The sequence below is a fragment of the Zootoca vivipara genome, chromosome 11 (assembly GCF_965207765.1).
Source record: "Zootoca vivipara chromosome 11, rZooViv2.hap1.1, whole genome shotgun sequence".
NCBI classification, from domain to species: domain Eukaryota; kingdom Metazoa; phylum Chordata; class Lepidosauria; order Squamata; family Lacertidae; genus Zootoca; species Zootoca vivipara.
In genome coordinates, this window is record NC_142594.1 from 35,414,429 (window position 1) to 35,428,447 (window position 14,019).

A 14,019-nucleotide genomic window follows, 5' to 3' on the forward strand; every position below is an offset into this window, starting at 1 on the left:
ACATCTGGAGGGCCGCAGTTTGGGGATGCCTGGTCTAACTCAGCATATTTCCTTACCATTTGACAATCTATCCTCACCAACAAATGCTGAACTGCTGCTTTCCCTCCAAAATAGAAGTGGCAGCAAGAATCATGCTTTTAAAGAACTGCACATAATGTTTGGCATGATTCCCAGCATCCCCCCCCATAGCTTTTCCCGCGCTTTTCCCACCGCCCACCTTTCTCGAGGCGGGGGGAAGAACGAGAGGGTGGTCGTTGTCGAGATTTCATCTTCTCTCAGGCGCCTCCTCCTCCTCCCCGTCTCCTCCCCCTTTTGCTCGGCTGTAGTAGCGGTTGCTGCTGCGCTCTGGGCTCTCCAAGGCACCGAGGAGCCGCGCTGGTACTTGAGGGCTGGGCGAGGCGAGCAGCTGCGGCAGCAGGAGCCCAGAGTCTCTTCGTTTTGTTTCTCACCATCTCCCTCAAGTCAGCAACCGACCTAAGCAAGCAAGCCAGGCGGGCGAGGGAGCGAGCGAGCGAGCAGGCAAGCAAGGAAAGGCACTTGAACCGTTTCAAAATGGCCCATCCCTGAGGGAGAAGAAGAAGAAGCAAGAGCCATCCTCGTGCACCAACCTCTGCCGATTCAAAAAGAGAGAAAGAGAGAGAGAGAGAGAGGCGGCGACTACTTGGCGACGGCTTGGCTGAGGCGCTTTGTTGTTGGAAGTGTCGGCGAGTTGTTCCCCCCCCCCACTCACCCACCCACCTTCCCGACCCGCTTTCTCCAATGGTCCAAAGTGACATGTCCAAATCGCCTCCCACTCCAGCAACGGCGGCGCAGGAGATGCAAATGGAGTTGCTGGACAACCCACCGGCTCCAGTCCTGGCTGTGCAGGTAGGCTGCAGTTTTTTTTAGGGGTGGAGGGTGACAGAGAGGGAGGGGCTGCTCGCCTAAAAATTAGGGGGCGTCTTTCTTTCCGTGCGGCCCCCGCCCCCTCCATATGGCCAGGGGGAACCTTTGTGGTGACTCTCCGCTTCCAGATTGTTGCTCTTGGGAGCGAGAGTTTTCGAGGCTTCACTTGACAGTAAAATCCCCTGCTGACGGCCCCCCCCCCAAAAAAAGAATCCTGCTGGCTTCCATCTTTTTTACTTTACAAGGTAAAGCTGCGGTTCTAAGGGAAGAGCAAGGGAAAGGCGAGGAGACTCCGCTGTTGAGCAATCTCAGATTGGGCAGAGGGTGAAATTCTGCCCCGTGGCGTGTCGACTCGGATTTACTTGCCACCGAGTTCAGGAGGACTTGCTCCGGGGTCTGTGAGCACAGAATTGCAAGCTAACGTCCCAGCCCTGTGAGTGGGCTTACTCAGAAGTAGGCTTTATGTGTCCGGTGGGATTTTGTCACATGCCAACGTATTTAGGGTTTGCAACTAAGAAGTAAGCCCCTCTCTGTTTTTTGTAAGATTTATGTCGTAGTGTAACTTCAGAATTTCAATCTGGAACAGTTTCGCTCTTAATTCCTTATTAGCATGCGCCGGTGTGAATGAAAATCTTTACCTACAAGCATGCGCTCAGATGTGGGTGGGGTTGCTGGCTATTTGTGCCCTTAATTATGACTGCAACAGGCTGCTTTTGTCTCCACACGTGAGTCTTCACCACCTGATCACTGTACCATCACAAATAACAGACCCATAATTCGCTGGTCGCCTTCCCCCATCCCACTCACCACACAGTGTACTTTAGTGGCACCTGCTCATGCTTTACTGCCACTCATCAGTTAGCCTGCAGTGATCAAACGTAGAAAAAGCAAGTGTTGTGTGAACCAGGCCAGCGGTGGTTATGTTTTACCTTAAATGGTCTTTAATAGGTGCCTTTAGACCTAACGAAAATCTTGTCTTTGTTCAGAGTCAGAAGCAAGTTCAGAGTTAGAAGCAAGTATTTGTTGTAGGGAAATCAGAGCAATATGAATGGCTCAGCTTTGGAAAGTTGGTGGGATAGGGGAAACTCTGGTCAGGAAAATTCATGTTTTCCCCTTATGGGCACATGGAGAGCTGTGGCCAACGAGGAGTTTTTGAGGCAGGTTCTTGTTGCATCTGTTTTAATAAAACACATAATATGATTTGTTGTATAAATTACTCACAATAAAGATGTTAGAGGACCAGAGTGGAGGAAAAAAATGTGCATGAGTTTATGAGCAGGGCAAAGATTTTAACTCATACAGTACGGAACAAGTACTTCTGTATGTTGTTGGAGTTTTTTTGTTTTGTTTTTAAATACTATGTATCATGGCGTGTGTTAATGTAAGCAAGCCATGATGTTTAATAGCTCTACAGTACTTAAAGCCAGACAAATAGTTTTCATTCTCTGAAAAGTACATGTGTAGGACTGTATTGCCATGATTTCTTTCCTTAGCATCTCAGTTGTTTCAGCAACAATTTTCTACATGCTACTTTTGGTTTTTTAAACCCATATTTCTTTTTCTGGTTTTCAGTGTTACTGACAAGGGAACTATTTTATAGATCTATGTGTGAGCATGTATTTGAAATGTGTTCCTTACTGTAGTTCACACTTCAAATATTATTCCATTTTTTTAGTTAGTTACCTGCATAAATTGCTGCTGAATCTTTTAAACTCACCAGGGATATGGCAACATCTTATTGTGCATGGTGTTTTTAACCTAATTAATTATTTTAATGTTGGTGAATGAACAAAAACAATGATAAATGCATTATTTGACTGGAATATTCAGCCAAAAAGAAGTACTCTAGTGTCTAGAAGGACTCTATTCGTATTGCTAATAAGTATTAAAAGATCATTGGAGTATCCACCAAGCTTGTGTAACTCCATTCATTACTTTTGCTCAAAATCAGACAAACCTTTATAGATTTCATCAGCTAATATCCCCACTACCTGCACAAGTACATTACATGGTGATCATAATTATGCCCCAAATGTATCTTTTTCTCAGGATATATTTCCCATGCTCTGATTTGTTTGCTTTTTCCTCAGGGTTGCAATGACTGGTTCTTTGTAGTGTAAAGTGACCCTGACCTTTTGTGTTAGTATTAAAGATCTGACATCAGAAACATGGGCCACTACAATTGTTTTATTTCATGCTGCTGTTATGCTGGTGTCTGATAAATTCTGCATCATAGACCTTCTTTTGGGGGACATTAATGATGAATAAATGAAACATCTACAGTTGAAAAATATGCTTTCCTTTTCACTGCATTTTCCCTTTTATGGACTTCTTGCAGTCATAACTGTTGACTTTTTACATAGAATAGCATTACAGTTTTTAACAATGAAACAGGTGGGTTGGGAATTAACTGGTTTTGGTCATACGAAACAATAGTGTTTCTCTGTTGAGACAAAAACAAATTATCCTAATAACCTTTTTAAATAAAACAAGCCAATGCTGTTTGAATAAACATGCATTTCACTGGCAGTTAAAAAATTAATGGCAGAGTTTTTTTAAAAAAAAAATCTGAAATATTACTCTCTTAATTAAATTTTTAATTTTAATTGAGTGACACAGCACTGCCTGTGCCTTTTATTTATTTATTTATCAATTTAATTTATTTTTATTTTTGGAAAAAACAGCTTTTTGCAATCGTATGCACAAAGTAGTCTCTAAATACATATTGAAAACCGTAGAAAAATTAAAAGTGAAGAACAAATGAATAAGATTAAAATGCAGTTAGAGTTCATAAACCACCAACTGGGAATGCCTGGCCTGCATAACTTTGCAGACAAAGATTTTGGCTTGAAGAGTCACTTGAACCAGTGGCGATAATAGTGAGATGGGGGTCACGTATCTCCAGTGCAGTATCCTGCTGTCTCTAACCATAATAGCTGTGAGATAAAGTACAGCATGCATTACTCAAATTCAGGATGCAACAAACCTGACATTGAACATCTTGGTTGTTGTCATACATCACAGGCAGGTCCATCATTTGCGGAAGCACCCATAGGGTTAACTACCATTGCTATTGATGGAAAGCATTACATTAGATAGATAGATGATAGATAGATAGATAGATAGATAGATAGATAGATAGATAGATAGATAGCCAATTTGTTATCTCTTCTTGGAGCTGCTGCAGGATCTGGGTCCTTCTGCTCACTTTGCTTTTTTCTCAAGTCCTATTCCATTCTTCCTATGGAATTAGTATGACCTCTCTGGGAAGAAGTGGAATTGGTGATGCCATGCTCCTGCTACACCAGAGATGTAAAGCAGGATCCCTGCATACAGCAATGGACAGCTTGATGGGAGTGGACCACTCACCTCTATTCCATCCAGCAGAGTGGCCGCAGCATATCTGGATGGAGAAAGGAAGAGGCAAAGGAGTAGTAAGGTTGGTACGGTGCAAACATGCCAGGGGAGCCAATCTGATGCTCCTGCCATTGTGCTTGTACCATGCCAGCCTTGCCACCAATATGCCACTCTCCCTCTGTCCTGGTGTGCTGCAGCAGCTCAGCAGGATGGAGTTCAGGTGTACGGCACACCCACACTATGAGGTCTGCTGCTGCCTGTATATACGTTGTTATCCTCAGTATGTCAGAACAAAGATCTTGCAGAATCATTATTGACTTATCTCTGTCCTGCAGCACTTGCATCTTATACAGCTCAACTGGGAAAGCGTCTTTAACAGGAAAGGTTACCAGCCTGAAAGCAGTGTCTCTAGGCAGAGAACAAGTAACAGTTGGTCTGGGTGCTAGAGAGCTGGGCACTTGCTCAGTGTCAGCCACTCCAGAGGCAAAGTCCAGCAGTATCTCTTCAATTCAGGAATTTCACCACATTCCCTCCTCTGGAATGTCAGGAGTCTTAAGAACATAAGAGCAGCCCTGTTGGACTTTCTAGTCAAGCACTCTGTTCTTAGAGTAGCCAACCTGATGCTTATGGGAGCCCACAGGCAGGGCATGAGCTGTTTCCTGCTCGGTCACACTGCCTTTGATACTGGAGGTAACACAGCCATCATGACTTGTTGCCACTGATACTTTTATACTCTATTTAATTAACTGGATATAGCTTATTTGAGGAGAAGGGAATTGCTATCTATAAGCATGCTTTTGTAAACTGCAAGCCTTACTATTATAATGTGCTCCACATAGGATCATGCCTGAAAAGTGTTTGAAACCTTCAGATGTGGCAGAATATGAAGTTCCACCTTCCAGTCAGTATGTACTTAGTTAGCACCATGTGATACTGAATACAGTGGTACCTCGGGTTACAAACGCTTCGGGTTACAAATGCTTCAGGTTACAGACACCTCTAACCTCGAAATAGGACCTCGGGTTAAGAACTTTGCTTCAGGATGAGAACAGAAATCGCACGGCGGCAGCAGCAGGAGGCCATATTAGCTAAAGTGGTACCTCAGGTTAAGAACAATTTCAAGTTAAGAACAGACCTCCAGAACAAATTAAGTTCTTAACCAGAGGTACCACTGTACATACATTTTTATTTTGTGGTTTATGCTTTAACATTGTACACCAACCTAATACTTTATGACATGGAATCATATAAATATGTTTATAAATACATGAACTACACTTCCTACCACTTAATGTCCAGTTAAAGGCAACAAGTAAATCTTAAGTATTTTGAAATTCAAGTGTATACTGAACTGATGTTGCTTTTTGTTGGTTTATCTGGATTTTTTCAGTTATTGTTTGGCAGTTTTCCTTAAGGTTTTTGTTTTTGATTCTGTTTTTTGTTACTTAGTTGCTTTGCTTTGTTTGTTTTTAAAACTGTATATTTAATAGTTGCCTTGGATTGTCTTCTGAAAAATATAAGGCAGGATAGAATGTTTTGAAATGAAAGCATACGTTTTATATAAAAATAATTAACATTTTTTTAAAAAAAACCCAACCATGTTGCCTGTTTAATTAGAATTAATCAATTACGTAGGAACATAGGAAGTTATAGGTGTCAGACTATTAGTCCCATCTAGCTCAGTATTGTTGACACTGACAGGGTTTAGAGCAGCAGTCCTTCCCATTCCTATCCTGAGATGTGAGGTATTCAAGGGGCGTGTTGTATGCAAAGCATATGTTCTTAAACTGAGCTACATATGTTCCCCAAATCCATAAATGGTTTCGGCCCTAGTTTTCACTAAGCACAATATTTTAGTAAATATTATTTAACTAGCATCTAATGAACAGGACCCAACTGCATTTAGAATATTGTTGGCATTTGTCTGTCTCGAGAGGCAATGGAGTGTGCTTCCAGGGTTGAACACAAACTGCTGGAGAATCACAGTGCCTGCTGTGGCTAGGGAGATTGGTAACTCTTAATTCCTGCCTCCCACGTTGTTTTTGCAGTGTCAGCAGCACCAAATTGACCTTTCTGGGGTGTAAGCCTGGGGCAGTGTGTACGGAAATCCTGGACTTCCCAGATGACGATGTCTCTCAAGGCCTCATTGATGTGGTCCAAAGGAAAGCAGAGCACTAGCTTGGCTGCAGGAGTTGCAAGAAGGAAGATAGGGTGCATGTATTGCTATATTCTTAATTTGACCCCGTTTTGTCAAAATTGGGGGGGGGGACATCATTACACTCTGGACAGCCTTTGTAAATGGAGTTAGATCTTTCAGCTTGATTGCCATCATTTTCAAACCTTGGGAATAATAACAAAAAAACTCATCCATAACATTCTCCCAAGGGTTCTTTAGGATATACAAGCTTTCTGCGCATTGGGTTGCTTTGAATGAGTGGGCTGAATTATTAAATGCCCCTGCTAGGGAACAGACTCTTCTGCATATAAACAAGCATGACAGTAAAAAAAGGAAAAGCATGTTTGCCAGGGTGTATCCTGACATACAACCCCTATCTGCAGCTTGAAGCAGCATAGGCTAGGAAAACCTTTTCACTTGATTGTGCTTATTTTATAAATTGGCATTGAATGTCTGTTATTTTTAATTTGACTTAATTTACCTGGTTGGGAAAACATGTATTTTATGGCAGAAGTTTGCAAACTTTTCTCGTTGGTGACACACATTTTAGACATGCATCATTTTGTGACACAGTAATTCAGTTTTACTAGCAAACTGGAGGTTAAACTAACCCCTTTCCAGTTCCAGGAGGAGCGCAAGGGGGTGTTCACATGACACACCTACACACTGCGGCCGACACACTAAAGTGTCATGACGCACAGTTTGGAAAGCTCTGATGTATTGGTTTGTAATAGAATGGCTATAATATGGCTCCTATAACTCCATATTGCAGACTGCTAATGTTGTTCTGCCAGTTCAAGCTTATCCATGCCCTCCTTTTGGATTTACACCTTTTGATCGCCCTTGTTCTCATTATTCTGGCACCATTACCTCTGACAGTGTAATCTCTGATAATCAGTAACATATATTCATAACAATAAAGAATTCCCCCCCCCCCCGGCAGGGAGGGTAGAAATTCATGGCAGAGCTTAATTGTAATAAATTACTAGTGTCTCCTCTTTCATTAGCTGTTTTCCTTATTTAATTTTTTTATACAGCTCCTGGTACTTTAGCAGTTACTTTGTGTTTGTTCCTTAAACTTGCTACTCCTGATGGTCTCTGTGTTTCTAATTTGGAGCTGTTTTCTTTTCATTTCTTAAATAATCTTAGTCTTCTAATTTCCCCCTTATAAGTACATCTTAACATTGCTAAAATTAGATTTCTAAATATGACGGTCTCTGGTTTGAGTAACCTCTTGAACGTTTACATTTTGTCATAGCTTTTTAATTCCTACTTGTTGAGAAATATGCATACCTTCGGAGCCCTGTTTTTCCCCCTGAAGTCTTGTCAGTGCCTTATCTGAGTAGCTAACTTCCTTATGTTTTTATTTCCAGTCCCTCTTGTGTAGCTTTCATATTTTTATACAATCACATTCATTGCCCTGTAAAGATAAATTATGTACAGTATTGCTAGATTTTCACAACTAGGTCATGAAACAGTGAACCACTTGACTCCATTTATGACATTTAATTGAAGGGATACTGCTGTAAAAAGTTGTATTTGAATATTATTAACCAAGCTAAACTGTTTTGGACTAGTAACCTCCTAAAATCAAAGGAGGATATTATTGTATAACAACTTGCCTTATTACTCTTTTACCACTTGTGGAGAAGAACAATTCTTCTCCTTTAACTTTTTTAAAATCATTTTCAGTATGTTTGGTAAGTCAATTTTACTGAGTGTATTAATGTACAGTAGTATGTTAAAAAATTGAGCTAGAGGGAACCAGGAGATCATCATGGCTGAAGCACTGCCCTAAAGCACCATTTCCTGTGATGTTTACCTATTGATTTGATTTTTTTTCTTCAATATTGATATTATATATTATAACTGCTACAACACTACTGCCTGCATGCCGCAGGGAGTGTTCTCTCTAATGCCAGAAGCTGATATCTATTCCCATGTATAATCTTAAGAACTCAATAAACACCCAGTAGCAAACTATCGTGACACATTCTTCTCTGTGATTATTCATTTGTCTTTCTTATATTGTGTTTGAAGAACTGTGAGTGGAAAGAAAATAGCTGTTCAGCACAGTTGGGCAAACACTTGTGTAAGGGGTTCGTTCACTTTGTGCTATAATATGTAGATTCTGGTGCCTGGCTAATTTCTAAAGCTGACATTTGCTAATATAAAAAATAATTAATAATATGTTGAGTATTTGTGTCTACTTGATGTATAGAAATGTACGGTATGCATAAAGTAATAACCTTTTCTTTTAACAGTCTTACAGCAAAGGTGCAAGAAGAAAACACCGATTCAAAGGTTCAGATGGGAGTACATCTTCTGACACTACCTCTAATAGTTTTGTCCGACAGGTATGTTATTTCCTCCACTTTCCCCAATGGTGTATTATTGTGTTGTGTTGATCCATAATCAAAATCAAAGGTGATATGGTGGTAACTGTAGAATATATAATTTCATGTTGATGCATCCTGTGAAGCTTTAAAGTCCATATATATTCACAGTAGATCTTACTACAAGTTGTGGTTTTCTGTTCCTTAGGAGTGTTGGAGAGCAAGGCAAAGCACTGTAATTGAATATGTAGATTCCTGGCTTATATATGCATTTAATTCCTGTTGGATAGAATAGCATAGGCAGCGCCGCCCCGCCCCCGCCATTTACACAGGGGTTACATTCCGAGGTACCGCAGTGCTGGTGAAATCATGTATAATTGAAACCCATTGAAAAAGTCTGCAAACACCCCATTCTGCCCTTTTAGTGTCATTTCAGTGATTTCTTTATAACATTTCATGGCCACTTCCAGGGTCAGCACTATGCGCATATGCACAGTTGCACATATTGAATGCGTGGAAAAGGGGGGGGGGACGACTGCCTGTACTTAACTTAATTTTTCACATTCCCCAATAGTGTTTCTTCTCAATGTTAGTGTGGGATTTTTGTGGTTCTCCCATTTAATGAGTTAGAATGGAACTGAAAGAGCAACTCTTGCAGTCATCAAGGACTTTGTGGATTTCAGGCTCCAGTGGTTTCAGTAATACTGAAACAAAGCAGGTGTGGGTGTCATCAGTCCTTGGATGGGAGATGACTGTACCTTCTGAACATAAATGCAATATATAAAAAGTAATTTGACGATACTTCTGTATCCTTGAACATTTCAAATTAAATACTTTAAATTTGAGGGCCAAACTAGATAGTCTCAGTTATGTATATTTTTGGAATGGAAAATAACTTTCAGTATTGATTAAACAGCAGTAGCAGTTTGTTTTAACATTTTGATGTACGGGTATGAAGGAAGAATTCCTGTATTGAAGGCATAATTATTTTTTTGTACTCTGCTGGATTTAGAGAAGTCCATAACTTTAACTTTCAACTGTTTCGGTAATGAAATTAGATATGGAAACGTGGTTCTTAAGTTTGCAAAATTTCAAAATAGTTTACTTGCAAGTGATTTTTTTTGTCTGACTATAATTTCATGTTAAGCGTTTCAAGTAGATCACAGCTATCTAATTATTAAAAAGACTTATAAAAGTACAGATCAAGTAAACCAAATTGTGCGAGCAAAATCACTTTGATGAAAGGCACATAACTGTTATAAAGCAATTCTATATGCTATTGGTACTTTTATATAAAAAGTTATCCTTGTGAGCCTTGTATTCAGATCTTATTTTATATCCTGATGTTTATTAAAAATAAGCAACCTTATTTAAAAATCACTTTTGTAAATATTAAGCTGTGATAAAGACTACAGGCTACATGGGCTGCTTTAGACCAATATTTCCAGTGTAGCCCCACAGTGTTTAAATACTGGCAGGATGCCTATTACGCTGTGTTCAGTCACAAACAGGGTTATAAATAATGGCAAAGTGAATTTATTATCCATGTGATTTTCTGTAGAGGCCTTTTCTGTCTTTAGCACTGCTTTACACATGATTAATTGTGTACTTGGATATCATTCCCAAGGAGGAAATAGCTTGTATCTTTCATGTCCAATACCATGAGTGACAAAATGTGCCCATCTTTTTCTTTGTGACTCACTCTTCAGAGAGGCCTCATTAGCAGCAGGTTCCCCAAACATGCATTTGTTGACTGCATATACATAATAATGGAAAGCAATGATTATATAGTAGTAAATAGGAGAAAACTGGCAGGTGACACAACCTACAGAAAAATAGGTTCAGACCCCACAGCACATATTCAAAATTTGGTAAGGACTCTTCTTCTTTGGCGATCGCTCGTATCTGAGTAAGATTGTCTTCCATAAACACGGTTTTAACAATGGGTCCGTAAGTGACTGTGGATGCCAATTCTGGATCCATATGTCCTTCCATAGTGGGGAGATTGGTTTTCAGGCGGGAGTTGATCACGGTGTGGATTTGCCAAGCATGCCTTCCTCTTAGCACGTTTCTCCCTTGCGTCCTGAGATCGAGTGTCTTCAAAGCCCATGACACCTTTGGTAAAGGCTGTTCTCCAACTGGAGCGCTCGCAGGCCAGTGTTTCCCAGTTGTCAGTGTTTATACTACTGTACATTTTTTTAGATTTGCCTTGAGACAGTCTTTAAACACTTTTGTTGACCACCAGCATTACGCTTTCCATTTTTAAGTTCGGAATAGTTGCTTTGGAAGACGATCATCAGGCATCCGCACAACATGACCAGTCCAACGAAGTTGATGTTGAAGAATCATTGCTTCAACACTGGTAACCTTTCTTCTTCTAGTACACTGATATTAGTTCGCCTGTCTTCCCAAGTGATGTGTAAAAATTTTCGGAGATACCGTTGATGGAATCTTTTAAGGAGTTGGAGATGGCGTTTATAAGTGGTGCATGTTTCCCAAGCATATAGTAAGGTTGGTAGTACAATAGCTTTGTAAACAAGCATTTTGGTTTCCCTGCGAATGTCCTGGTCCTCAAACACTCTGCACTTCAACCGGGAGAAAGCCGCACTCACAGAGCTCAGGCGATGCTGGATTTCAGCATCAGTGTTGGCCCTTGTGGAAAGGTAACTGCCTAGGTAGGAGAAGTGATCAACATTTTCCAACGTTACACCACTGAGTTGGATTTGTGGCACTGCAGAGGGGTTGTTTTGTACTTGTTGGTGCAGCACCTTGGTTTTTTGGATGTTGAGTGATAGGCCAAGCTTTTCGCAAGCTTCTACAAAGATATTTGGGATGGTTTGGAGGTCATCCTCTGAGCGTGCACACACTACGTTGTCATCAGCATACTGAAGCTCTATGACGGAAGTTACGGTAACCTTACTCTTTGCTTTCAGCCTGCTCAGATTGAAGAGCTTTCCATCTGTTCAATATATGATTTCTACTCTGGTGGGGAGTTTCCTGTTGACAAAGTGTAGGATCATGCCAATGAAAATAATGAATAGAGTTGGGGCAATAACAGGAGGCTATTATACAGGAGGCTATGGAACTGGGTTACCTATCAGATAAGGCAGGACAATTTTTAATACAATCTCATCCCCGTGTACCAGTTTCTTACCTATTACTAAAGGTACACAAACCTGAGAGACCACCTCCTGGTCGTCCAAATTGTTCCAGCACAGGTTCAGTCCTGGAACCTCTATTGAAATTTGTTGACCATTTTTTACAGCCTCACATTAGTAAGTCAGATACATATATTAAGGATACGACATATTTCATTCAAATTATAGAACAATGTCCAGTTATGGAATCAAACATTCTAATCATTTTAGGTGCACAGTCTCTGTATACAGTACATCTATTCCCTTGGATGAGTTAAGGTTAGTTCTGGAGGATATTCTAAATGCTCGAAAGTCTTTGACCCCACCCCCACCTTCTTCCTGATTGAATTAATTGACTTGATTTTTGAAAAGAATTATTTCAGATTTGGCCATGATTTTTCTTGCCAAATTAGAGGTATTTCAATGGGCTCACCATTTCCACCTAGTGTGGAAACTTTATTAATGTATCAGTTTGAAAAACAATGGATCTTGGATCCCAACACTAACCCATATTTCCATGGCATTGAGTTATATAAATGTATAGATCAGGGATAGCCAACTCCCGAGAGACTGTGATCTACTTTCAGATTTAAAATCTGGCAGGGCTCTACCCCCCATTTTGGGGGGTTCCGCTCAAAATTGTTGAGCTTTTTTTAGAGGCTGGAAATGGAAATGCTCCATTTTGAAGGGGTTAACGGGATTTGGCCAAGCTCTTCAGAGGGAGGGGGAAAGCACGGAAGCAACAAATAAACTTAAATCGCTGACAAGATCACCTCCCTTTCAAAACTCAGGTTTCCCTACTGCTATGATAGAGGCCAACGCAGGGAGAGGGGCCGGGGCCGGAAGGGGACAAGCGATCGACCGGGATCTACCAAAGCCTCACAGGGATTGACCAGTAGATCGAGATCGACGTGTTGTACATCCTGGTATAGATGACATATTTATGAACTTTTCCAATGAACCACATTTGGATGCCCTGGACAATTGGCTTAATTCAGTTCATCCCACAATTAAGCTTAGTTTGCAGCATAACAAACAGGCCATCTCCTTTTTAGACATGACCGTATATAGGAGTTTCAATGGGCAATTGAGTGTTACATTTTTTACTAAATTTAAAGATTAAAATTCCCTTTTAAGATATGACTCCTTTCATCTGTGACGCTTAAGAGACAGTCTCCCTTTCAGTCGAATGATTAGACTCAGATAGAACTCAACCTGGGGAATTTTTAAGAGAATCCAGAATATTAGCTAAATTTCAAAATAGAGGATATCCGAACATATCATCAACAATGCAGTCAGGAGAGTGTTCAATATTAATAGGGAGCAACTTTTTCAAAAGCATTTGGAAATTTGATGCATTTGGAAATTGAACATACAGCCGCTTTGACGTATAGCAAGAGACTATGAGTTTGTGGGTAAGAAGGTGAAGGGGCTTGTGGCCCAGAGTTTTTTAAAATCATTGCTTCCTGAAGAGAGGAAAATACTGGTAGTAAGCCACTGGCTGTGCAGGTGTTTTCCTCAGGAAAGGTTTGCCTTCTTGGAGCATGGCCTCTGCTTCTTTGAGGAAGGACTTCCAGCAAGAGATGGGTTGCACCTCGCAGCAGTTGGCAAGAGTGTGTTTGCTAAGAGTCTTGCAAACCTGATCAGAAGAACTTTAAACTAAATCCTAAGGAGGAGGGAGACAGTATTACAGATGACAGGGGAACACCTGGTACTGGGAATAATCACTTCATTGATGCACAGGAAACTGAGTTGTTGCTCGAGAAACCTGCTAAAGGATAGGACGCTACAAGAAGGAAGCAGCTGGACTTGTGGTTTTAGTTTTCTCTGTTTTAATGCTCAGACTCTGTTGAACAAGCAAGACGAATTTGTGCTCTAAATTCAGAATGGCAAATATGACCTAATATGCATTACTGAAACCTGGTGGGATGAGACTCATGACTGGAATGTAGGAATTGAGGGGTATAACCTGTTCAAAAGGAATAGACCATACAGCGAGGAGGAGTAGCATTATGTGTAAAGAATGTGTACACTTGTGAAGAGATACATGCCCTGAAGCATGGAGGGCAGACAGAGAATGTATGTACAGGTAAAAATTGTAGGAGTGGGAAACTACTATTTATAGGAG

The 14,019-nt window shown here is 40.7% G+C and overlaps 1 protein-coding gene across 3 annotated transcripts in view; it reads left to right on the top strand.

Moving 5' to 3' along the window:
- The first annotated feature begins 552 nt into the window (after positions 1 to 552).
- CACNB2 (calcium voltage-gated channel auxiliary subunit beta 2) overlaps positions 553 to 14,019 on the top strand; it is a 138,888-nt gene continuing 125,421 nt past the window's right edge. For all 3 annotated transcript variants that reach the window (XM_035129854.3, XM_088654101.1, XM_035129858.3), the window contains exons 1-2: positions 553 to 867; positions 8,683 to 8,775. In XM_035129854.3, coding sequence (XP_034985745.1) covers positions 760 to 867; positions 8,683 to 8,775 — 201 coding nt within the window. In that variant the 5' untranslated portion in view covers positions 553 to 759. The remainder of the gene's footprint in view (positions 868 to 8,682; positions 8,776 to 14,019) is intronic.